This window comes from Leucoraja erinacea, chromosome 11 (genome assembly GCF_028641065.1).
Source record: "Leucoraja erinacea ecotype New England chromosome 11, Leri_hhj_1, whole genome shotgun sequence".
Classification (NCBI taxonomy): Eukaryota; Metazoa; Chordata; class Chondrichthyes; order Rajiformes; family Rajidae; genus Leucoraja; species Leucoraja erinaceus.
In genome coordinates, this window is record NC_073387.1 from 45,630,464 (window position 1) to 45,655,831 (window position 25,368).

The following is a 25,368-nucleotide window of genomic DNA, read 5'->3' on the forward strand; positions in this document are numbered from 1 at the left end:
TTTTTATTCATTTTTTTTTCCAGAGAATATTGAGGATGAACTTACGAAGTTGAAATGCTTCTTGGACTTGTTTCCAACTGCTAACTACGATCTCCTGAAGTTCCTCCCAAGATTCCAGGTCAAGGTAGGATTCCAAAAGAAAGAAAAGTGGACTGCAACGAATCATTCTGCTGTATTTGACCTGGAAGTTTTCTAGTAAGTTTAAGTTTTATTTGTAGACTGATTACATAGATATATTTTTTATATTTAAAATCTATCTATTTACATGAATATTATTGCAAGCCTCCTCTGATTCCGTGTGACAAAGAAATACATAGAACTAGTGAAGTGGAAATTTCACCTAGTTTCGATTGAGTAGACGGAGCAGAAATTATGCTGATTGTAATGAAGCAATCATTAAAAAAAATTTTTTAACTGCATATGCTAAATAAAAAAATAACACAATTTAAATTCTTTGTTTGATAACTCGTAGCATATAATGTTGCAAAATTTCTAAGGTTCGTTAATTAACATCAAACTGTCATCGGGTTCCATGGAAAGGTTGAGGGAATGGGAAAAAAACATAAGGGGGTTCTATTTTAGGTTGGAATTGGTGCCAAGGTTATTGGGATTATCAAATAATTGCTCTTTCAAAGTATAGTTTTTATTACATTATGAAATTATGTTCAAACTTAGTGCATTGATTTACTTTACCCAAATGGTGACAGAAAGGGCCTTGCGCATTAAAAGTGTTGAATGGAATGCTTGTAGTAATTTGAAGACACAGTGCTTGAATAACTCAGAGGGTCGGGCAACATCTCTGGAGAACATGGATAAGTGATGTTTTGGGTCTGGAACATCCCCCATCCATGTTCTCCAGAGAAGCTGCGTGACCCGCTGTTACTCCAGCACTTTGTCGTCTTTTGTAAAGCTGCATCTGCAGTTCTTGTTTCAACACTTCTAGCAATTTCTTTTTTAAACTGAACCTCTGTAGTACCAAGAATGTGACACATGTCATGAGTCTGTACTGCTTAGTACTTACCAGATTTTCATGTTTAATTGGAATTCTTGTTTGCTGAAATTAATATTATTAGTTTGAATGCATTTGTTTTGATTCAAACTGCTGTGTCTCCAACATTTGCTTAGACTTGGCTTTTTTTAAAGTAAAACCCTGGAAGCATGTGTTTTCTGAGAATGTTTGCCTTTTTTTGTATTAACTTTAAAGAGATGAAACAATAAAGACCATATGGTACCTCTTGAATCTGAGCCATACAGTTCAGGAAGGCCCCAGGGTTGATTCTGGCTGTGCTAAATAAACCTAAAGTTGAGGCAGCATTTTGGGCGGTTGGCTGTGACATTAATTGTGGAAAAGAAAATTATGAACTTTCCCTGGTCTGCCTTTTTTGGTCATTGATATCAATTGATCTGTTATCCTGTAATTTTGCTAGAGTTCAGTGAATAAATTAAGATGAAAACAAGATTGGTCTTTGGTACAATGCCTTTGATTCATCAATTTCAGTGGAGGAATCTTTCAATAATATAGATCTTCAATATTTGCTGTCTAGTCCTTGCATAAATAAGAATTATTTTAGCAAGGTGTGTGTGCATGTTTACTTTCAGGAAGGTAAGACAAAATCCAAGTCATTTAAATATTTCCCTTTGAGAAATTTATCAGAATAGTTAAATAACTCGCTATTTATATACTTTGCCCAGTTTTTTTCATGCAAGAACAAATTGTACTTTTGTAGAATAGGATCAAACTCGTATAGCATAAAAATATGCTATTCGGCCCAGCATGTACATGTCAACTAATGGCATCCATTCTTATTAATTCCATCTGCCGGCACTTGGCCCACAGCTTTATATGTCTAGATGATTCAAATGCTTGTCTCATTTTTAAAATTATTGTAATAACTTGCATGTGCCACCATTTTAATTCTAGTTAGAGTAAGTTTTGCAGTCTTAAATATTTCTCTGCAGGTCATTTTTATGACTTTTTCATATTCCTAAATTGTGTTTATAGATTGTTGCGTAAAATTATCCTTCCCTATCTTTCATAATAAAGCTGTCTACAAAAATGTCTCCCTGGAGGCAATCAAAGTAAAGATTAATCTCCAGTTCAAGATATAGAGAACAATGCGTGATTTTGTGTTCAATATTCACCAATTTCAGTGGAGCAATCTTACAATAAAAATAGATCTTTCAAATTTTAATAATAAGTTAATTCCTTAATCCTTTTTTTATATTGGAACAAATGCATTGGAGAGCATTTGTCAGAAAAGAACATGTCTCAAAGTCCAACATTGCAATTGGTGTCCAATAATGTTAAAAATAGGTTCAGTAAACTTTGTTAAATATTTATTTTGCAGTATATACACAGATGTGGAAGATATGAAAGAACAAGAAGCAGCTAACAATATAATGTCTGAACTACTGGAAAATTACAGTGATTTCTTTGGTACTGAAGAGTTTCTCCCCACAGATATTTCAAATTCATTTTGTGTTGAGGTAACTCAATTTGTTAAATTTATTTATTTAAAATTTCATGTTTCCTGGGGACAAAATTTAAATGAAGCTTTCAGTTAACTTTACATATGAAATAATTGTTGGTCAGGGATACCACATGTTCCCAAGGTGCAATTGAAATCTTGTTTGACTAATAACTAATTTACATCAAATACAAACATGAAATGAAGATCTGCTAGTAATAGAAAAAAATTGAGTGATGGTTCTAAAGGTGTTTTTTTTTCTCTTGAGCACGTTATGCTCACCAGTGCAATGTCACATTACTGAAAGAATCCTATATTAAATCTATCCAATTTGCATTATATAGATAGAATCGGTACATTTACTCGGCCCTTGGCCCCTTCTTCCTCCACCCTTTTGTTTTAAAGCATTGACTATCCTCTGCTCCTATTAGGTTCCACAGCCAAACTACGGATGAAAATGTGGCTCATTTGCACAGTCAGTTTTCATAATCTAATTTCTCCATTCCCCCAACATTACCATAGCAATCACAAGGGGAATTTATAAAGTGGCAAGATTACTACCCTGCTTAGATCCATATTGATCCCAATCTACATCCCAATATTTTACTTGATGCCAATTACATTTTCTGCCTTGATTCTCAGCCAAAATATAATTGTTCTGAGAATTACTGACCAACAGCACTATGCCGGTCAGCTTGTTCCTGGCATCCATACCTGTATATTGCAGCACATGCCAAGAATGAGTTGGTGGTCAGATGCAGGCGCATGTGAGCTCTTCTGTTGCCACTGGACTTGGCCCTGACCCCATCTTGCATCAGGCTTGGCATCTGCAAGTGAGACTGAGGAAAAAGTCGGGCGTCGCAAATGGTGGAGAGGGTAAAGTGGTGTCTGGGTGGTGGGGCTAGATAGAGCAGAGTGATGGTGATTATGAAAGGATGCATTAAGTATGATCTGGTCTGATCATAATTAGAACTTCCTGCTTGTTCCTTTTCATATTGATCCCTTTCCATTTAAGTATGAAACCTTTCCATGTTTTCCTGTTCTTGCAGCAATGATTTTGCATTTTTGCTTTGAATTTCTACTGCTGCATGTCTGCTCTTATCCTAATTGTGTAGCAAATCCTGTTGGTTTTCCAACCTGACATCTTCATTCACTATTCTGCTAACGGTATGTTCATTAACTGTACGTTTAGTCACTGAATTGTGATTATTAGCTCAGATTTTTGATTAATATCTTCATAATTGTCTCAGAATAGAATCCTATGGGATCCTAATCTGGGCATGGTTCCAATCCACTGATGATCCTCGTGTCTGTATCAACCTTTCCAGAGGAACTATAACAAAGATATCACTGAGACACAACATTATAACCATATAACAATTACAGCACGGAAACAGGTCATCTCGACCCTTCTTCCGTGCCGAACACGTATTCTCCCCTAGTTCCATATACCTGCGCTCAGACAATAACCCTCCATTCCTTTCCCGTCCATATAACTATCCAATTTATTTTTAAATGATAAAAACGAACCTGCCTCCACCACCTTCACTGGAAGCTCATTCCACACAGCCACCACTCTCTGAGTAAAGAAGTTCCCCCTCATGTTACCCCTAAACGTCAGTCCCTTAATTCTCAAGTCATGTTCCCTTGTTTGAATCTTCCCTACTCTCAGTGGGAAAAGCTTATCCACGTCTACCCTGTCTATCCCTCTCATCATTTTAAAGACCTCTATCAAGTCCCCCCTTAACCTTCTGCGCTCCAAAGAATGAAGCCCTAACTTGTTCAACCTTTCTCTATAATTTAGTTGCTGAAACCCAGGCAACATTCTAGTAAATCTCCTCTGTACTCTCTCTATTTTGTTGACATCCTTCCTATAATTAGGCGACCAAAATTGTACACCATACTCCAGAATTGGCCTCACCAATGCCTTGTACAATTTTAACATTACGTCCCAGCTTCTATACTCAATGCTCTGATTTATAAAGGCCAGCACACCAAAAGCTTTCTTTACCACCCTATCTACATGAAATTCTACTTTCAGGGAACTGTGCAATTATTCCCAGATCCCTCTGTTCACCTGCATTCTTCAATTCCCTACCATTTACCATGCACGTCCTATTTTGATTTGTCCTGCCAAGATGTAGCACCTCACACTTATCAGCATTAAACTCCATCTGCCATCTTTCAGCCTACTCTTCCAACTGCATGGTTTACTAGTATATTTATCAAACTACAGGTGCACAACCTTTTATCCGACGATCCAAATAACGAAAACCTCCGAATAGCGACATTTTTTCGGTCCTTGAAGAAAGGTCCTTGAAAACGTTCACCGAGGGCGGCCCGCAGAGGTGACAGCGGAACCTCCGGTCGGTCCTCGAAGATAGGGGAACTAAATCCCCATTCATAAAAGAGGTGAGGGTATATTGCGCGGGAGGGTTAATAATTGACAATATGCTGCTGTCTGCCCGCTGGGTTAAAAAGTTCCCACGGTAGACACGATACACAGTGTATCGTGAGTCTTGCGTGGGAACTTTTAAACTTAGCGTGCAGGCAGCAGCAAATTGTCGCTCCCTTCAGTTTCACCCCACCTACACCCCTCTGCTTCCCGGCCATGTGTGTGACCCCTTCCCTCCCCAGCTCCCCGCTCATTGCACCGGCGCGGGGGCTTTGCACTGTCTTCACGTCGGCGATTCTAGCAGCGCAGTGCAGTCACCGGAGACGTCAGGACCAACGGGACACCGACCCCCAGGCCCACCGCAAGCACGGAGAACCCAGAGACCCACAGCCAGCAGCAGCCCAGCCCCGTTCCAACTCCAAGAGGAAAACTGCAAACTGGCCGGAGACGTCAGGACCACCAGAAGCCGCTCCCCAATGGGCCGCTACGGCGACAAGTGGCAGTTCGCCCACAGCCCGAGCTGCGCCCTCTCATCGGGACACCGACCCCCAGGCCCACTGCAAGCACGGAGATCCCAGATCAGCAACTCCAGCCCAGCCCCGTTCCAACTTCAGAGGAACACGCAGTGTATGGGCAGAAGCTGATAGTGTGGAAGGTACTTCTTGTTCTTGGGGTCGCGTTGGAGGGGGAGTGGGATATTGTGCTGTTTGATCGCCCCCTACTATCCCAGGGACAGGGAGACAGGACGTTCACCGAGGGCGGCCCGCAGAAGTGACAGCGGAACCTCCGGTCGGTCCTCGAAGAAAGGGGAACTAAATCCCCATTCATAAAAGAGAAGGTGAGAGTATATTGCGCGGGAGGGTTAATAATTGACAATCTGCTGCTACCTGCCCGCTGAGTTAAAAAGTTCCCACGGTAGACACGATACACAGTGTATCGTGAGTCTTGCGTGGGAACTTTTAAACTTAGCGTGCAGGCAGCAGCAGATTGTCGCTCCCTTCAATTTCACCCCACCTGCACCCCTCTGCTTCCCGGCCATGTGTGTGACCCCTTCCCTCCCCTCTCCAGCTCCCCGCTCATTGCACCGGCGCGGGGGCTTTGTACTGTCTTCACGACGGCGATGGCTGCAGGTCTGTGCAGTCACCGGAGACGTCAGGACCAATTGGACGTCGACCAGCAGGCCCACCGCAACCACGGAGAACCGAGAGACCCACAGCCAGCAGCAGCCCAGCCCAGCCCCGCTCCAACTTCTTCTGCCGGGATCAAGGCGCAAACTCGCGACCTTGCGGATATGAGCCGAGCACTCTACCACTGAGCCAGCCATTAAAATCTACGCAAAAAAATTTCCATTACGAAGTCCGACAAATTCTGAATTACGAAAGGTGTCTGGTCCCAAGGCTTTCGGATAAAAGGTTGTGCACCTGTATTTAATTTACTTAAAGGAAAATCAGCACAAAGACTCTCTAGTTCTCCCATATTGAGTCCGCTTGATTCGGCTTTTAGTTCCGAAATAATAAACAAACGTGGCTGGAGTTGGAGATGTTTTCCTGTTTTCTGGAACTGGTGGGAGCGTTCCAAGTAGATTAGTTACACCATTTTCCTAGCAGGAAGGGTTGTTGCTGCTAGTGGAGACGATTTGATGGAATGAGACCGTACCACAGATTCACAATAAACTGGTAGAAGGTTTAAATTGGATGGCAGGGATTTGGTGTGTTTGGAAGACGAAGGACACAAATGGATGGCACAGTGGCACAGCTGGTAGAGCTGTTGCCTCACAGCACCAGAGACCTGGGTTCAATCCTGACCTCAGCTGTTGTCTCTGTGGAGTTTGCACATTCTAAATGGACAGTGGTAAATATTCAAGTAAACATTAAAATGTTCAAAGGGTGATATTGAGAACCATGCTTGACTCTGTATTAATGCACACAGAAGCCCCGTTCAATGATTTAAGGAATGCACCATTCTAAAAACACCTTTCCAGTCGGGCTCCTGCTGTCTTAAATGGAATAGAATAGAATTACCTTCATTGTCATTCAGACCTTAAGGTCTGAACGAAATTTCGTGCCTGCAGCCATACATCATACAATAATACAATAATAAACAACAACAAACACAAATTAACAGCCACCACAGTGAGTCCTCCAAACACCTCCTCACTGTTGTGGAGGCAAAAATCTTAGGGCTGCAGTCTCTTCCCTTCTCTTCTCCCTCTGCGCTGAGGCGATACCCCACCGGGCGATGGTACAACCGGTCCCGCGGCTCACCGAACCCCGCATACAGGCCGGCTCAAACACCGTGGCCCGGGGTGGTCGAAGCTGCCGCCCTCCAGTCCAGCGGACGCAGCCGCTGGCCCGCGCCTGAACCCCGGGCTCGGGTCACCGCCTCCAGAACGCCGTCCCAGCCACCGGAGCACCGTTCCAGCCCCTAGCCGGATCGCCCTCACGCGAGTGCCATTCCTCCCTCGAGCTGGGCCACTCCGATGGGAGCGCCGTACCTCCCTCGAGCTGGGCCGCTCCGACGGGAGCGCCATTCCACCCTCGGGCTGGGCCGCCCTGACGGGAGCGCCACAGCCCCTCACGGGAGAGTCTCAGCCCCGCGCCAGGCCGCCCTCATGGGAGCGTCACAGCCCCTCACGGGAGCGCCGTTCCAGCCCCGAGCCGGACCGCCCTCACGTGAGCGAGCCCAGGGCAAGTCCTGACTGGCTCTGCCTCCGGAGTCTCGAGGTCGCCAGCTCCGCCATTAGGCCTCAGCGCAGACGGAGGCAGAGAAGGGGGATACGACAAAGTCGCATTCCCCCGAAGGGAGAGACAGCAAGCCCCGTTTCAACCCCCCACATAAACACAACCTAACTACAGAGCCTTGAACTGTGCCGAACATTTTCTGATTTCATAATCTATTGTGGATTTGAGCACAATAATCCAATTTGTGGATTCCGACTTGAGCACAATAATCAATGCTGACAATGCACTGTAGGGATGATGTAGCTGTCGGGTTTAGAATGGCCATTTTTGGGACTAAGTTGTTAAGACAAACCACCGCCTACAATTTCAGGTGGATGTTTTGAACAACAAAATCAACAACATTTCAAATTAGAGACAGGGTGTCATGTCGATGTTTGTACTTTAAGCCAAAGCCAAACTGGTGGGAACATTTGTTAGTCGGGAATTTAACGTACAGATTGGTTACTGTGTTTCTTACATGTAGCAGACAAAATACCCTATTAGCTATACAGTGCAATATAAATGAGTTAGTCAATCCATTTCATCTTATTTGCTAACTATTTTATTTCCAGGTAGAAACACTGACGTTTCAAATCACCATTGCATGCATTTGGCCATTGAATCAATATTAATTTAAATAACCATTCAATGGTATTTATTTGGCTTTAAATGCTTTATTTTCTACTGATTAGCTCATTCAAAAAGGGAGGAGTGCTATTGCATTTTTTTTTTTTGCATGGTTGTAGATTAGTCTGCTGTATTCAGAAGTATCTTTCCAATTATTTCATTCAATTTATCTTATTTTGATCTGACTCTGATATGCCAGGCCTGTAACAATAGGATTGTTTATTTAAGTACTTGGTATGGCCCATTTTGACAATTTGTTTCAAATGAATAAAATTAGTTATGGAATTTGGCTGTTTTTTTTTTGTATTGTTAAACGTGATATTTTCGACTCTGGTTGCCTTCAATATTTTGATATATTTTTCCAACACCTTTCGAATTGGACACAGTACTTTTGATTATTGTTTTCACTGCTGTGTATTTTTTCTAATTTTAAGTCCTCACTTTGTCCTATTTCCTAACATAGCTTTTTTAACCCCTCTTCTCTGCTATTCCCTCTGCTACTTTTGATAGGTAGAACTCATGCAATTTATATAGCTTCCTACTTAAATTCTGATTACCTGCCCCAAATTCCATGTCTAATTATCCTCTGCTCATGGCATGGGTATTTTCTGAAATGCTACTACATATTTATATTTAGCTTCAATCGATTTTTCTTTCCCACAGACAAGAATTGGAGGTTCCTCTGCTCTTTAGCAGTGTTGGTTTGCTTTTAGATCCTTCACCTGTACATTTGTAGTATATGCTATAAATGGCATTGCATTCTATTTTTCCTCTGGTTTGAGGTCTTTGGCCATTTCTTGGAAAAGTAAGCTCTAATTTTTCCAGTGGGTAGTTGCAGCTACTGTTCTGATGTCACAAGTATTATGGCTGAATTTACAGGATAAGATAAAACAAACTTACTTATTGGGAACTACAGTGCCCTCCATAATGTTTGGGACAAAGACCCATCATTTATTTATTTGCCTCTGTACTCCACAGTTTGAAATTTGTAATATGAAAAAATCACTTGGTTAAAGTGCACATTGTCAGATTTTAATAAAGGCCATTTTTATACATTTTGGTTTCACCATGTTGAAATTACAGCCGTGTTTATACATAGTCGTTTTCCCCCCCCCCCCCCCCCCCCATTTCAGGGCACCATAATTTTTGGGACAGCAATGTCTTATAAATGAAAGTAGTCATGTTTCGTATTTTGTTGCATATTCTTTGCGTGCAATGACTGCTTGAAGTCTGCGATTCATGAACATCACCAGTTGCTGGGTGTCTTCTCTGGTGATACTTTGCCAGGCCTGTATTGCAGCCATCTTTAGCTTATGCTTGTTTTTGGGGCTAGTCCCCTTCAGTTTCTCTTCAGCATATAAAAAGCATGCTCAATTGGGTTCAGATCGGGTGATTGACTTGGCCCCTCGCGAATTAACCATTCTTTAGCTTTGAAAAACTGTTGCTTTAGCAGTATGTTTGGAATCATTGTCTTGCTGTAGAATTAACTGCCGGCCAATGTGGTTTGAAGCATTTGCTTGAACTTGAGCAGATAGGATGTGTCTATACACTTCAGAATTCATTATGGTACTACCATCAGCAGTTGTAACATCAATGAATATAAGTGAGCCAGTACCTTCAACAGCCATACATGCCCAGGCCATAACACCCCCACCACCGTGTTTCACAGATGAGATGGTATGCTTTAGATTGTGGGCAGTTCCTTCTCCTCCATACTGTGTTCTTGCCATCACTCTGATACAAGTTAAGCTTCGTCTCATCTGTCCACAAGACCCTTTTCCAGAAATGTGGTTGCTCTTTTAAGTTCTTGGCAAACTGTAACCTAGTCATCCTATTTTTGCGGTTAACCAGTGGTTTGCGTCTTGCAATGTAGCCTCTGTATTTCTGTTAATGAAGTCTTCTGTGGACAGTGGTCATTGACAAATCCACACCAGACTCCCGAAGAGTGTTTCTGATCTGTCACACATGTGTTTGGAGATTTTTCTTTATTATAGACAGAATTCTGTCATCGGCTGTGGAGCTTTTCCTTGGCCTGCCAGTCCAGTTTTGATTAGTAAGCTCACCAGTGCTCTCTTTCTTCTTAATGATGTTCCAAACAATTGATTAGTACGCTCACCAGCCTAAGGTTTGGCTGATGTCTCTAACAGTTTTGTTCTAGTTCTCAGTCTCATAATAGCTTCTTTGACTTTCATTAGCACAACTTCGGTCCTCATGTTGATAAACAGCAATAAAATTTTCCAAAGATTATGGAAAGACTGGAGGAAAGACCAGGTGCTGAGAGCTCTTTTGTACCTGCAGGAAGGAGGCAATTAAACACACCTGAGCAATTACAAACACCTGTGAAGCCATGTGTCCCAAACATTATGGTGCCCTGAAATGGGGGGACTATGTATAAACACAGCTGTAATTTCTACATTGTGAAACCAAAACGTATAAAAATGGCCTTTATTAAAATCTGATAATGTGCACTTTAACCATGTGGTTAAAAAAAAAAAACATTTTTTTTTTCCTATTACAAATCTCAAATAGTCGAGGACAGAGGCAAATAAATAAATGATGTGTCTTTGTCCCAAACATTATGGAGGGAACTGTATTAGACCTTGTGTGCAGTATTTTTTTTTGAGTGGAGTGGAATAAGGTTAATAGTTAAGAGTTCAAGATTGTTCGGAAGGAAGGTGCGCTAAAGACCTGTGGCTGGAGTGTTCAAAAATGTTTTTAACATCTTGCTTCTGCTGTCTGAGGCTCCCACCTGCATCAGAAGGGCATCTATCATCCTCAAGAAATACATGGTGACCTGCTGCAATGAATACCATTTTGTAGCACTTGCATCCACCTTTAATGAAGTACTGAGAGGTTGGTTATGGTGCTAATTGATTCCTGCCTCAATGACCTGGATCCTCCTCAACTTGTTAATTGCACCAGCAGATATTATCTCTCCACTTTTCAGATTCAGATTCAACTTTAATTGTCATTGTCAGTGTACATTACAGAGACAACGAAATGCATTTAAGACAACGAAATGCAGAGATCAAATGTTAAGTTATCCTAAAGAGTAGCATTAGAATTTCGCCCTAAAGAATTGCACATTTAAGAGGAAGCCACATTAGTAGGTGGAAAATCTATGGTGAGCTCTTAACATGGTTTTCTACTTGTTATTTTGTATTGCTCCATGTTTCTTGCCACTAATCTTTAGAATATTTTCCTCACTAGGTTGTCCTCTTGGCTGTGCCAGTGTGGTGGCCCAATGTAATTAAGATCATGCAATTTTGTGTTCAAAATAGTCATTGATTATTATTGGAGCAAGATTAGGCTATTCGGCCCATCTAGTCTACTCTGCCATTTGATCATGGTTGATCTATTTTTGCCTTTTTTCCCCATTCTCCTGCCTTTAACCTTTGTCACCCTTACTAATCAAGTGCCTATCAATCTCTGCTTTAAAAATACCCAACGTCTTGGCCACCACAGCTCTGTGGCAATGAATTCCACAGATACTCCACCCTCTGGCTAAAGTAATTCCTCCCTGTCTCCATTCTAAATGTATGTCCTTTTATTCTGTGCCCTCTGATACTAGACTCTCCCATTACTGGAAACATCCTTTCCACTTCTACATCTAGGCCTTTCAATGCGATCCCCATCATCCTCGTGAACTCCAGCGAGTACTGTTTTTTTTTTTTTATATGGCAAAAGTCTTTAGGTGGGATCATTCTTGAATTATCACTACTTTTGATGTATTATTTTTCTGGAACATTGTTTTCTTGGCTGACAAGCAAGAGAAATCATTCTTAAGTAATATTCTGAATGAATTATCAAATAAAGACAGCATTCTGTGATCTCTCCAGGATTTCAAACATCATTAATGAAATCATCAATGGTGTAATGTTTGTTACCAAACTAGTTGTAGAATTGGATCATCCAGTTTTACTTCAGTTGAAGGCAGAGATATCCTACGAAAGACATGACTATTGAAAATATCCTGTCACTTTTTCAGAGGAACAATTTGCTCAAGATGTCACTGAGATAGCTATGCTTACACCAGGATGCTAATGTTGACAAGTTTGTAATTTCAGGTTACTGAATCATGTGAAGAAGGCAATAAAATAGAACAAACTCATGAACCTCCTGAAGATAGGATGTTGTTAATGGGGAACTCTGAGCACTTGATGATGACCAAGAATGTAACTGAATCTGACAATATTGTTTTGTCAACGAGGTAAATTGTTATCTACTTATTAGGAGAACATGTTTGATGTGCATTGATGTCTTTTGTTCTTTTCATCTCTGATTTGGAATTGGTGCAGAATCTCAAATTGGAGAAGTTTCATAAGATTTACATATAGAAACGGGCCCTTCTGCGCACCATGTCCATGCCAACATAATTGCCCATCTACTCCCATCTGCCTGCATTAGGGCAGTAGCCTTCTATAACTTTCTTGAAAACTTTAATGTATAGTCTTTTTGAGTTGAGGTCAAGCTACCAGTTTTTTCAGATATATAAAGTTACTGTTCCAGATGCAGTGAAGTAATATCCTCCGTCTGCTTCGTGTAGTTTGGTGCAGATTAAAGTAGCTGAAATCCATGCAGTTATTGCAAGGGCTCTTCAAAGATTTGAGAAAAGTTCTGTGTGTTGAAGTAATTCCTGAATATAACCTTTAATATCCACTGAAGGTAAAATATGTTATTTAGATGTTCATATCTTTCATTGTCATAAGCATTATGAACAGGTTATTTTCCCAGCACCTTTAATAAATATGTGGGTATAATGTGGTGAGTATCTATTAACATCTTGGTTAATTTCAAAAAATGTGAGTGGCGATCATCATACACTTTACATGGATGCTTTTTGGAAAGAAGATTTTAATGTTGAAGTAAACTTACTTGGAACTAATATGCTGTTTAGTTTCTTGTGGCAAGTTTATTTTCTATTTTGCTGCCATAAGCATCAGTAAATTATGTTATTTTCTGAAAATTACTATCTGAATAAATGATAAGACGATATATTTGCTGCTTATAAATTTAACTGTTTACATTGTTATAGGTAAAACTGGTTGGGGCACAAATATTTTAAATGTTTCGATGCATATAGTTGGGGCTGCCATTGAGTTTCGAGGGGTTGATGTAATTTAAAGGTAGTGTTTTTCAGATAAAATGTTAAAGCTCGGGAGCATCTGCCCCTTTGGGGCTCACAGCAACATTCAAAACGGTTTGGCATTTTCCCTGTCAATGTTTATTTCCCCCATAGATATCTAAAAGCAGTTAATTTTGGTCATTTGTCTCCATGGCAATACTGGATTATGCTCCTAAATTATCTGTTGAGTTTCCAGTGTTACAGCATCAAAATCAACAAGGGATTTGCTTTACACCGAGCCACGTTGGGATGTCCTGGGGATATGAGAATACTGAGGCAAATGGAACTTTTTCTAAAATCTCCAAATATAATTAGGGTTCTTATAAATTACAATTTGTGTGCATTTTTTTGTACACTACTCTCTACTTTTCTCTTGCAGTGCTCATAGTTCCCCTGTCAACCAAGTGACTGTGCATGCAGAGTAAGTACAGGTCATTTTTGTAGCTGGTTTTATAAATATCCCAATTGCAAAACAAATTTTGTCTTTCTGCTTTCTCCTGACATCATTAATGTTCCTATCTTCACACTAACTGCAATCAACCTATACTATTTATGATTTGGTACAATTCAACATTATTTAGAAGTTCCTTTGGAGGAAAAAAATATTTTTACAATTGGTGTAAATGAAGGCACTGAAGCAATTTTTGTTAAATTTGCAAATGAGACAAAGATTGGCAGGGAAACAAGCTCTGAAGTGGACATAATGTGGCTACAAATAATATTGCAAGGCTAAGTGAATGAGCAGAGCTCTGACAAAAGTTGGACAATATGTGGGAAAATACAAAATTACATTTTAGCTGGGGAAAAAACAGCTCATTATCTAAATAGTGTAAGATTGCAGAGCTTTGAAATGTGTGATTCTTAATCTGCCAGCAAGCAGGTATAGCAACAAGAAAGTAACAAGAAAAGAGAATAACATTATCATTTATTTGAAAACATGCAAATTGCGTTCCCATGATTTTGATTTGTATGCTAGTAAATTATTTCTCTTTCTACTTAAATTAAACAATTTTATTTTGTTAATCAATGTAAATGACATGTTGAATGTCATTTGAATGAACCTGAAAGAATGTCCGTATAAAATTAGAACATATCAGAATTCTTGATTATTTCCGATTTGTTACACTTTTATAAATCTTCCCACTTTTAAGCTCAGCTTTCACTTTCTGCATTTTATGGTTTAAACACCAAATCAATGGGTTTTAAACAAATTATCTTCAATTGGCATTTTGCACCAAATCAAATAGTTTATCAATTCTCCACCAATACAGCATTGTATGCTGCAGATTTGGCTAAGAATTGAGCACCTGGTTTTAAGTAGCGGTTAACAATTTTCTGTGCTGGATCAATTTATTTTCTTTTTTTACATTCTAGAGAAGATTTCACTGAAGAGAATAGTCGCAATGCGGGAGTTGGCAAAATAGCCTTTTCAGAAAGTTTGCAGCATGCAGATAGTTTGGAAGACAATGATCAGGAAATTTCGCTACATAATTGTACATTGGAAGTACTGAGGACACGTTTGCACCAATGTGTTGAAAATGTAAGTAAAATGATAATTGAAGAATTTCGTGAAATTAAATGTGAAATATTTGAAGTGGAATGCTAGAAACACTCAGGCAACCTCAATACCAGGAAACAAGACATTTCAGAACAAAATAAAATAATAGATAAAACATGGGCTAAGATGGTGGTTATAACAATAGATACTGGGGAGTTGAGATTATATCCTGTCCAATTTCTTGCAATGATGGGATATTTGGTACTGCAGTTTTCTGACAACATTTTGGCTTTATCTCACAACCATCTCTGCCGTACAAATTGTAGAGGTTTCTGTACATGTAGGTGCACAGTGGACATTATCATCTCAATTACAGTTACTGAGCGGAAGTATACACATGACTCATTCACAAAAACACATGAAAAACACATGGCCCACTAGGGGCGCTGCACTGGCAGCAGCCTCTGCCTACAGCCTGTCTGTTTTTTCTGTCTTTTTTATTATTTTTAGTTAGACCAAAGTGTTGTGTTAGGGGGAACTTTAACTTTTCTATGTGGGGGAGGGGGGCAGGGTAAGGGGGAAACCGTCTCCCAGTCTCTTCCTGGCGGGGACGCGACTATTTCTCCGAGTCGCGTCCTCGCCCCCCACCTCGCGGCCTACCAGCTGGATCGGAGCGGCCTTTCCTGCCGGGGACCGGGAACCGGACCAGGGCTGCTACAGCGGCGGCGCAGCGCTGGAGTCACCGCGGAGCGGGCGATACCTACCTGGGTCGCCGTTGGAGCTCCGGAGCGTTGGGCCGTTGCTCCAACATCGTGGAGCTCTGGTGCGGAGAGCTTCCAACGCGGGCGGCGCTGAACGGCATCGTGGAGTCCTGGGGCGCCTTGCAGAGGGTCTCCAGCAGCAGTCTCCACCCGGCGCGGCCTACGGACTTTGGAAGCCGCCGACTCCGGTAGGAGGGGGCCGACTCTGTGTCCACGCCGCTGAGGACGTCCCGCAGCCCCGACGTCGGACTTTTAATACCCCGGCGTGCGGTCCTGAACATCGGGCCGCCAGTAGCGGCAACTGCGGAGGGCTTGGGGAGACCCTGACCACGGGGAATAGTGGAGGAAGAGACTGACTTTGGTGCCTTCCCACACAGTGGGGAACTGTGATTCTGCTGTGTGTGGATGTTTTATGTCAACTCTATAGTGTGTTGTGTCCTGTTGATTTTTAATGTATGGCTGTATGGAAATTCATTTCACTGTGCCATTAGGCACACGTGACAATTAAAACTATCTTGTATCTTGTAATTGAGTTCCTTCCATGTGACAGCCACAACCTCCCCACTACATAGTACCATTCTCCAATAATATAGGTTCACATCTTGGTGAATATTGACTATTACCCATACCTCAGCAGCTAATTCACGAGGAATGTGGACATTAATGATCAAATTCACTGCCTTCGGTGTGCCAGTACATCTTTTTTTCTATTTTTGGGTAGGTGCCTGAAGATCCTGCCACAAAGCCCTTGATGTTTTGGGAAGTAATGATACCTGCTTCCAATGTATTATTCTTGGACATGGGCTACCTACAGCAAGCACCTCCTAAGTACTGGGGATATGATGTTAATGTGTCAACACTAATGTCAATGGTTGTGACATAATTAGTGAAACATTCAGGCATTTGATAGTTACTCCTTGGCCAATGTCCTCATTGCAGCTGGCTGATTTTATTTAGGATGTTTAATTTTAAATAAGTCTCAATGGTTAGACTTAAGAAAAGTCTGGTATTCCAAACTATCACAGCATGTGATTGCCGGGTGAAGAGAAAAAAATTCAATAATGTCCTTGAAGTTTTATTGGAAAATGTGCAACATCCTTGACAACTCAAAATGAAGGAGCATTTGAGATAAGTGGCAAAAGGAGTATATAACTTCCCAATGTAGACACAAAATACTGGAGTAACTCAGCAGGACAGGCAGCATCTCTGGAGAGAAGGAATGGGTGGCATTTCCGGTCGAGACCCTTCTTCAGACTGATGTCAGGGGAGTGGGCAGGACAATGTAGTCGGAGACAGTAAGACAGATGGGAGAACTGGGGATGGGATGGAGTGAGAGGGAAAGGAAGGGCTAGTTGAAGTTAGAGAAGTCAATGTTCATATCGCTGGGGTGTAAGCTACCTAAGCAAAATATGAGGTGCTGTTCCTCCAATTTGTGCTGGGCCTCACTCTGGCAATGGAGGAGGCCCAGGTCAGATTGGGAGTTAAAGTGCTGAGCAACTGGGAGATCAGGTAGGTTAAGGCGGACTGAGCGGAGGTGTTCAGCGAAACGATCGCCAAGCCTGCGCTTGGTCTTGACAATGTACTGGAGTGTTTTTAATCAATCGATCTGTTTTATTCGTTGACACCTGGAACAGCGGATAGAGTAGATGAAGTTGGAAGAGGTGCAAGTGAACCTGTACCTCACCTGGAAAGACTGTCTGGGTCGTTGGCTGGAGTCAATGGGGGAGGTAAAGGGACAGGTGTTGCATCTGTTGCAGAGGAAAGTACCTGGGGAGGGGGTGGTTTGAGTGGGAAGGGAGGAGTTGACTAGGGAGTTGTGGAGGGAACGGTCTCTGCGGAAAGCAGAAAGTGGTGGAGATGGGAAGATGTGGCCAGTAGTGGGACCCCGTTGGAGGTAGCGAAAATATTGGAGGATTATTTGCTGTATGCGACGGCTGATCGGGTGGAAGGTGAGGACACGGGGGACTCTGTCCTTATTACAAATGAGGGAAGCAAGAGCGGGGCTGCGGGATATTGAGGAGACCCTAGTGAGAGCCTCATCTATAATGGAAGAGGGCAACTCCCGTTATCGGGACATGCAACACCTGTCTCTTTACCTCCCCCCCCTTGACCCCATCCAAGGACCCCAACAGTCTTTCCAGGTGAGGCAGATGTTCACTTGCACCTCCTCCAACCTCATCAACTGTATCCGCTGCTCCAGGTGTCACATACTGTACATCGGTGAGACCAAGTGCAGGCTTGGCGATCGTTTCGTTGAACACCTCCGCTAAGTCCGCCTTACCAACCTGATCTCCCGGTTGCTCAGCACTCCTCCTCCCCTCCCATTCCCAATCTGACCTTTCTGCTCCATTGTCAGAGTGAAGCCCAGTGCAAATTGGAGGAACAGCACCTCATATTTCGCTCGCTCGCAGCTTACACCCCAGCGGTATGAACATTGACTTCTCTAACTTCAAATAGCCCTTGCTTTCCCTCTCTCTCCATCTCCTCCCCTTCCCAGTTCTCCCACCAGTTTTACTGTCTCTGACTACATTCTATCTCTGTCCTGCCCACTCTCTTGACATCAGTCTGAAAAAGGGTCTCGACCTGAAACTCCCCCCCCCCCCCCCCCCCCCCCCCCATTCCTTCTCTCCAGAGATGCTTCCTGTCCCACTGAGTTACTCCAGTATTTTGTGTCTACCTTTGATTTAAACCAGTTCTTTCCTGCACTTAACTTCCCAAACTATCCACCCCCCATCCCTTTAGCAGCAGAGTATTTGAGCCCTACATTGGTGCTAACAGCATTTTTGGAGTCTACACTACTGGAGTGGAAGCAATAATTTCTACTTCTCAGTGACTGTTTTGAAAAGAGAAAACTAATCTTGTTCTGTACAGTATTATTTAGCTATAATTCATGGATCCAGATTTTGCACTATTTTTCTAGCAGATCCAAGTCGAGTGTAGATTGTATGGCTTGAGGAAGTTAGAATATTTCCGTGATTATATGTGTGCTCTTCAATGTTTTTAAATACTAAACTGTTTCTAATCTTTGAAAGGTTAATTGAAACATTTAGTTGTTTATACATTGACATGCTACAGAAGAGGCATTCAAAAACACTTAAATCATGCAGCATTCACGGCCAAAAGCACTGATTGGGTCTTTGTCATCTTACGAGCTTTGTTGGCAGAACTTGTTGTGGCCCACCCACATCTCCGAATTGGTGTCTCCAGATCCTTTATCTGAGTGGTGATTCAGAAACTCCATTTACCATGACCTATTTAATAGAATTACGTGAAGTATTTTTCTTAAAAAATATAACAAAACTGGCAAGAAACTATTCAAGACACCCTTGTACTTGAGTATCTCGCATCCTTCAGATACCATACATAATGCAGGATAGACCCGAATAGTTTGTTTTATTTTTGGATCTTGTAGGTCGTGGAAAGTTTTTCTCTTCCCAAAGTTCCACTCTTAGATGTGCCTGAAGAAAGTCTGGACAATGAACCAATCACACATGAAGAAAACAATAATAAAGAAGAAAGGTAATCTGTTTGCTATTAAAAATATTTGTATTTAAATTACATTTAATAAGGTACAAAAGTATATTTTGTCTATAACATAAATCACAAAATTGTACTCTAGCTTAATATGCAGTCTTTTTAAAGTTGGTAATAGACGATGCTCTGCAGTAGGCCTGTTTAATTGAATTGTTTTGGAACTGCTTGTAAGTATATTAAATGCGAGTGCAAAAATAATCTTCTCAATTATATTTTCATTATTTTCAACTTGATGTAAAATAATTGTAAAGTTGTCAGGTAATATTTATGTGTAACATTGGCAACTTAAATTCATTTTGTCCTAAGTTGTTTACCATTGTTGATAATGTGATGGTACTTCTGTACGTTATATTCAAGCTGGTGTTCTTTATTCTACAACTCTTAGTTGTAACTAGTTCCCAAATTTATACATTTGAGATGTGATCAATTTTCTTAATTGCTTGTACACAATACACATACCCAAACCAAGGTTCTTGCTTGGAAAACTATGAAAATGAGCCATGAAACATGTGTTTTTTTTTTTAATACAGGGTACAATGTACTTCAGTTCCTGAAATTGGCATGGATAATTCATCAAAATTAACTTTGGTGAGTACGAACATTCAAAAAGGTTAATCTTGCTCGTGATTTTTTTTTTTTCTTTTCTTTCTTTTTTTTTTGTGCAGTATTCATTCACAAATCTTAAATCTTCAGAATAGGCTTTTTCTCTGACCTGCTTATTTGAAAATTAATAATCATTTAAATAGTATCAAATAGAGAAAAGATGTATGATTTACCAAAGTATGTGAGTACGGTACATATTTGTTTTTAAGAACATAGTAATACGAGGCAGCAACTGACTTTGGAATAGAATTAAAAAGAACACCAGCTGTAAATTAGAACTAATCATAAAATCTGAGGTCTGATGTAGGATAGAAAATATGATACAAATTTTGTGCTAATCTTGTTACAACAGAGACATACAAAGAACAGCAACACTTCAAAAAAAAGGGCAATCTCTATAGCTCTGTAAAATTAGGTAGTTCGCAATCCATTTGCTTTTGTCGGATGAACGGAGAATCCTGCATGGTTCTCCTGGAACAGAAGTTCGCTTTGGTCACGCATGCCCCTGTCCCACTTAGGAAACCTGCACGGAAACCTCTGGAGACTTTGCGCCCTACCCAAGGTTTCCGTGCGGTTCCCGGAGGTTGCAGGTGGTTGCCGGAGGTTGCAGGTAGTGGAAGCAGGTATGGAGACTGACAAAAACCTCTGGGAACCGCATGGAAACCTTGGGTGGGGCACAAGGTCTGCAGAGGTTTCCGTTCAGGTTTCTTAAGTGGGACGGGCATTACACTACAGGTGCAATGGAGCAGTAGTAGCATGCTATAATAATAATAAACTTTATTACGGACTCAAGGTCCAGACAAGTGGCAACATTACATTAAAAATGCATTGCATACTAAATATCATAAAATACATATAAAATCTTAGTATCTATCTATCTATAAAACTCTGGGGCCATCCGACCGACTGCCGACCGGCGCCCTTCCTGCCTTTCGATTCGTGCCCGATACTCGCAGATGTCCAATCGGAATGGCCGATGCTCGCAGATGTCCAATCGGAATGGATTCATTTGCATGTACGGCTGCCGGCTGCATTTCTTCCTTTGATTCATTGCCACGCCCAATCCAGACGCTCAATCTCCGAGATATTATCCATTTCGGTAGAGATTTCGCTTTTCTTTCTAAGTATCCGCTCCTCATTTCATTTCGTCGTGTTGAAGTACACGTTTTTAATCAAATCCTTCTCCCCCTCCACCCCCAAGTATTTCAAAAATAAACTGGTTTCTCCATTTACATGCCAGCTTCCAACACACTTCGAAACAAAGTTGCAAGACAGGAACATTCTGAACTTTTCACTGCTGCAGCAGGCAGGGGAGGTGCCATTGGATTCTTTTTTTTAAAGAGGCAGGGCAGTGCTGGAATCTTACTTTTGAGAACGGCTTCAGTTCCATTGGAGGAGACGGGTGCATGGTGGAATATTGGGTTGGGGGATCACACCATTGGGGGAGCAGTCTGCACTTGGTTTAGTATCACATAAAAACAACATAATTTATATTAAAAAAAACCACAATATATAAGTTAAAAATCCAGGTTAAAAGAATGATCAATGTCCAATTGCCTTGTGTTTTCTTGCTGCCAGTCAGATGTAATATTGTTAATTTTTCTGCTGATTCCATGATTTCTCTCCAGCACAGCTATTTTTCACATCACTTTTAAATGGAGAGTTGGAAAGTATCATTGTTATTGATAATATCATTGTTATTGATAATAAACTTATATTGTGATAAGTGAGCAAAACGCAAAGTGCTGGAGTAACTCAGCAGTTCTGGCAACAATCTCCTGACTGCCCTGTTGTCATAGCTTGGAACTTGATACTTCTACAGTGATGAATTGTCCTATTTCAATGTAAAAGGCTACCTATGAGGGCTTGGTTTTGGTGGGCCAGGATGAGTAGTGGAGTGAATAGGCAGTCACTTTACCCTGTGCTGTGGAGAAATCTATTGCTGGTGAGGTACATCAAAGAGCAGGGATACCCGGCATAACAATGTTCAATCCAAACAGATACCTTTTTTACAGGAAAGTCTGTATCTGTGATTATTTAGCTGGTTCAAGAGCATTATAAGGAATTAGCGCTCTGTGGTAGCCTTAAAGTATTCTGAATAATTTCTGAACTACTCTAACAATGCTTTCTCACTACTGTATTGTGAACAGATTGGTAGTCAAATAAACCTCTTGTTTCCATCTACCTTTTCAGAATTTGACATCTGGAACCTATGATTTAAATGCTAATAAAGAGTCTGATGTGCCAAAAGGTCGAGAGGTTTCTACTCGGGATAACAGAGTGCGCCCAGAAATTGTTCGTCTTGATCTGAAGTGTGTGACTAATACAAGTACCTGGGAAGGTAATTGCAAATTCAGAACATGTATTCGGTGAAAGCTTGGTTATACTGATCTTGTTTTGAAGATTTTTCATTTGATCTTGTCAAACTGACCATGTTTGACAATGGGTGCAAAAATTGCAGATTCCAGCTTTTATTTAATTGTAATTGAACCGATTCTGTGCTAATGATTGAGGAATTTCAAGAGTAAAGTTATGTTGAACCTGAAGTGATTCTGCAGTCTTTCATGTCAGTCTTAAAAAAAGACCAGCACGGTGTGAAAGTAATTGTGCCTGAAAAACTGCCCACACACCAACGCAAACGATGGTATTGAATGGCAACAGGATGGTCTGGAAAGGGAGGTCCTAAATTGGGGGAAGATTTCAATATTGTAGAATGGGTCTTAGCAAAATTAGACCAGAAACAGCTACTTGCAGGTCTACAACTGACAAATGGAAAGCATTTAGTTCACGGTCAATGTGTTCCTGAAAGGGTGAAAGAAAATTACAGCTGTTCCAGGAAACCTAAGGGATATCGAGTGCAAAGAAAAAATAATACCAAGCATATGACCGCGGTAGAGAATTAAAGAAGGCCTTTCTGGAAAATTAATTGAGTGACACAAATGGACACAGAAGTAGTAGTAGTGTCTCACTCTGTTTGGCGTGAATAGACTGTTTTGTACGCTTAATCGTTAGGATACCAGTTATGTTGTTGTCTGGTTGCAGGCAAATATTAGATATTCTTAGGTACTATTTTAAGAGCAAGTGGCTATTCAAATCTCTTAACTGAGTTAGTGTAATAAAAAATACAATTAACTGAACCTTCTTGGCAGTCAAACTAATTTTATTGTTTTTTTTTACATCTTGGGTTACTGAATGTGAAATTTGCAGAGTATTTAAATGGCTGCTCAATGTTTTGAATTTTGTAAGATCATACACAATACTGTTAAACAAAATGAAGGATCTCAGGATTAAAACTACTGCTTGAGCATGGGTTGAGGGTTGGTTAACCACAGAAAACAACAGTGATATTCAAGCAATTTTCATTATGGCAATACATAACTAGTGAAACTAGGGTGGCACGCTGGCACAGCAGTAGATTTGCTGCTTTACAACGCCAGGGACCCAGGTTTGATCCTGACTACGGGTGCTGTCTGAACGGAGATTGTACGTTTTCCCCGTGACTTGCATGTATTTTGTCCGGTATCTCTGGTTTCCTCCCACACTCAAGATGTACAGGTTTGTAGATTAATCAGTTTGGTATAAATGTAAAATTTTCCCTAATGTGCAGGGTAGTGTTAATGTGTGGGGATCGCTGGTCGGCGTGGACTCGGTGGGCCGATGAGCCTGTTTCCGGGCTATATCTCTAAACTAAACTAAATAAAAAATGCTGCAAGGTGCATGGCCATTCATTATACCAACTATTTAACTTGCAGCAAGCAATTATTGAAATTAGTGAATTTTTATTGCAAAGGAAGTGGGTAAGATTAAGGAAGTCAAGTTACACTTCAAAATGTAGCACATGTGCATTGCAAAATGGAAGTATGGAAGTTACTTTGTAATACCCAGCACTTCCATAGAGAGCACTGCTGCTGGTGGAATTAATTACTAATTGTGAAGTTCAACTTTTTTCACGTCATTGTAAGGGCTGAATCTTTTACAAAAAACATAAGCTGTGTTTAATCAGGAGTGTTTTAACATTTTTAAACCATAGTTACAGTTTAATAATCTCGGTAGGTCTGAAAAGCACTTTTCTTTACCCATACATTTATGTATCAAGTGTTTTTGGAAAGAACTGCAGATGCTGATTTAAATTGAAGGTAGACACAAAATGCGTGAGTAACTCAATGGGACAGGCAGCATCTCTGGAGAGAAGGAATGGATGACATTTCGGGTCGAGACCCTTCTTCAGACTTCTTCTGAGGAAGGGTGTCAACCCGAAACATCACCCATTTATGCGTTAATCTGTTATGCTTTGTCCAAAATAAATGATGTATGATTTGTATCTTATTTTATGCTATCTCCTTTTGCTGTTTTTGGATGTTTTTCCTATCTGATCAGCTGACTAGCCTGCCCTGCTGCTGGGTGTGACAGCTGCTGGGGAAAGTGCCCATTCTGAGTGGCATTGGACTGGACAGTCTGCTCTTTAGAATTGACAAATGCTTTGTGGTTAGCTTTCCACGTGCTGTTGCACCAAGGGTCAGAGGTGAACTTTTTCTTTGCCATTGACTGTATTCGTTTAAATTTAAATCCTTTTCCGATACCGATTCTAAAGAGTGTTGTCTCAACATCACAACGAAGATCTATAAATAAATCAGTTACTATTGTAATAATTTATTACATTCATCGCAATGTTCCAAGTTCACCTGTACTAGGTCAGACTAATCAATATAAGCCAGTGTCTATATTGCAGCTACCTGATCTTTCGTCCATTAGTTGTCTGGTTTCATGCCTCCTATAATTAAAATTTACACTATCGCATCTGAATAAGGGAATCCAGTCAAATGCAATGAAAGATAAATAGGTTGTTTTCAATCAGCCCCTAATTATTATTGGAAACATTTTTACATAATCACTCGGGCGTACATTAACTTAGAATATTTTTTCGGTTTGTGCTATTTATTTTTATCCAAAGAACTTGACAGTGTTGTGTGTTCTATAGTTGTGCTAATCAATTACACTTGGGTATTCCGTAGGATTTTGGTTTATCACTTTGCCACAGGACAGAGAAGCGCTTATTAAAGTCGCAAAGGTGCCTGAATTTCGTTAGCTTTTATCCTTTTCAAATTGTCTGTAACCATTAATATTTTTGAATATACAATCCAACAAAATCAATTCCTAGTGCAGATGATCGACAGTTGAAATTTCTAAAACAAAAGACAAGACAGAATTAAATCAAAGCGAAACCATGGTCGAGTAAGAGGTCTTCTGCAGTGTTGCGTTGTCCAGGCAGGATTAGGTTGTGCAGGTTCAAGAACCCAATGGTAGCAGGAAAGTAGCTCTTCCTGAACCTGGTGCTGAGTGACTTCTAGTTGGTATGTGTACCTCCTGCCCGATGGTAGCAGGAAGAAGGTGGCAATGCCCTGATACCACATGATTGATGTTTCCCCTTGAGGCAGCACCTCATGTAGATAGTTGGTTAGGCTGTCCCTGTGGTGGACAGAACAGAGTCCACCACACTTAGCAGTCTCTTGCATTCCTGTGCATTAGAATTGCCATACCAGAAAATGATGCAACCAGTCAGGATGCTTTCTACAGAACATCTGTAGCAGTTTTAAGTATTCAGTGATATGCCTTATAAACGGTTATCATTATTGCACA

At 40.9% G+C, this 25,368-nt stretch overlaps 1 protein-coding gene across 3 annotated transcripts in view; it reads left to right on the forward strand.

The window, feature by feature from the left end:
* Nucleotides 1–25,368, forward strand: part of LOC129701751 (protein FAM13B-like) — a 73,004-nt gene that overhangs the window by 21,029 nt on the left and 26,607 nt on the right. For 2 of the 3 annotated variants that reach the window (XM_055643160.1, XM_055643158.1), the window contains 8 exons: nucleotides 24–195; nucleotides 2,349–2,487; nucleotides 12,278–12,420; nucleotides 13,715–13,756; nucleotides 14,710–14,875; nucleotides 19,007–19,113; nucleotides 19,659–19,716; nucleotides 21,925–22,072. In XM_055643160.1, coding sequence (XP_055499135.1) covers nucleotides 2,371–2,487; nucleotides 12,278–12,420; nucleotides 13,715–13,756; nucleotides 14,710–14,875; nucleotides 19,007–19,113; nucleotides 19,659–19,716; nucleotides 21,925–22,072 — 781 coding nt within the window. In that variant the 5' untranslated portion in view covers nucleotides 24–195; nucleotides 2,349–2,370. The remainder of the gene's footprint in view (nucleotides 1–23; nucleotides 196–2,348; nucleotides 2,488–12,277; nucleotides 12,421–13,714; nucleotides 13,757–14,709; nucleotides 14,876–19,006; nucleotides 19,114–19,658; nucleotides 19,717–21,924; nucleotides 22,073–25,368) is intronic. The other variant, XM_055643159.1, reaches the window with a different exon arrangement.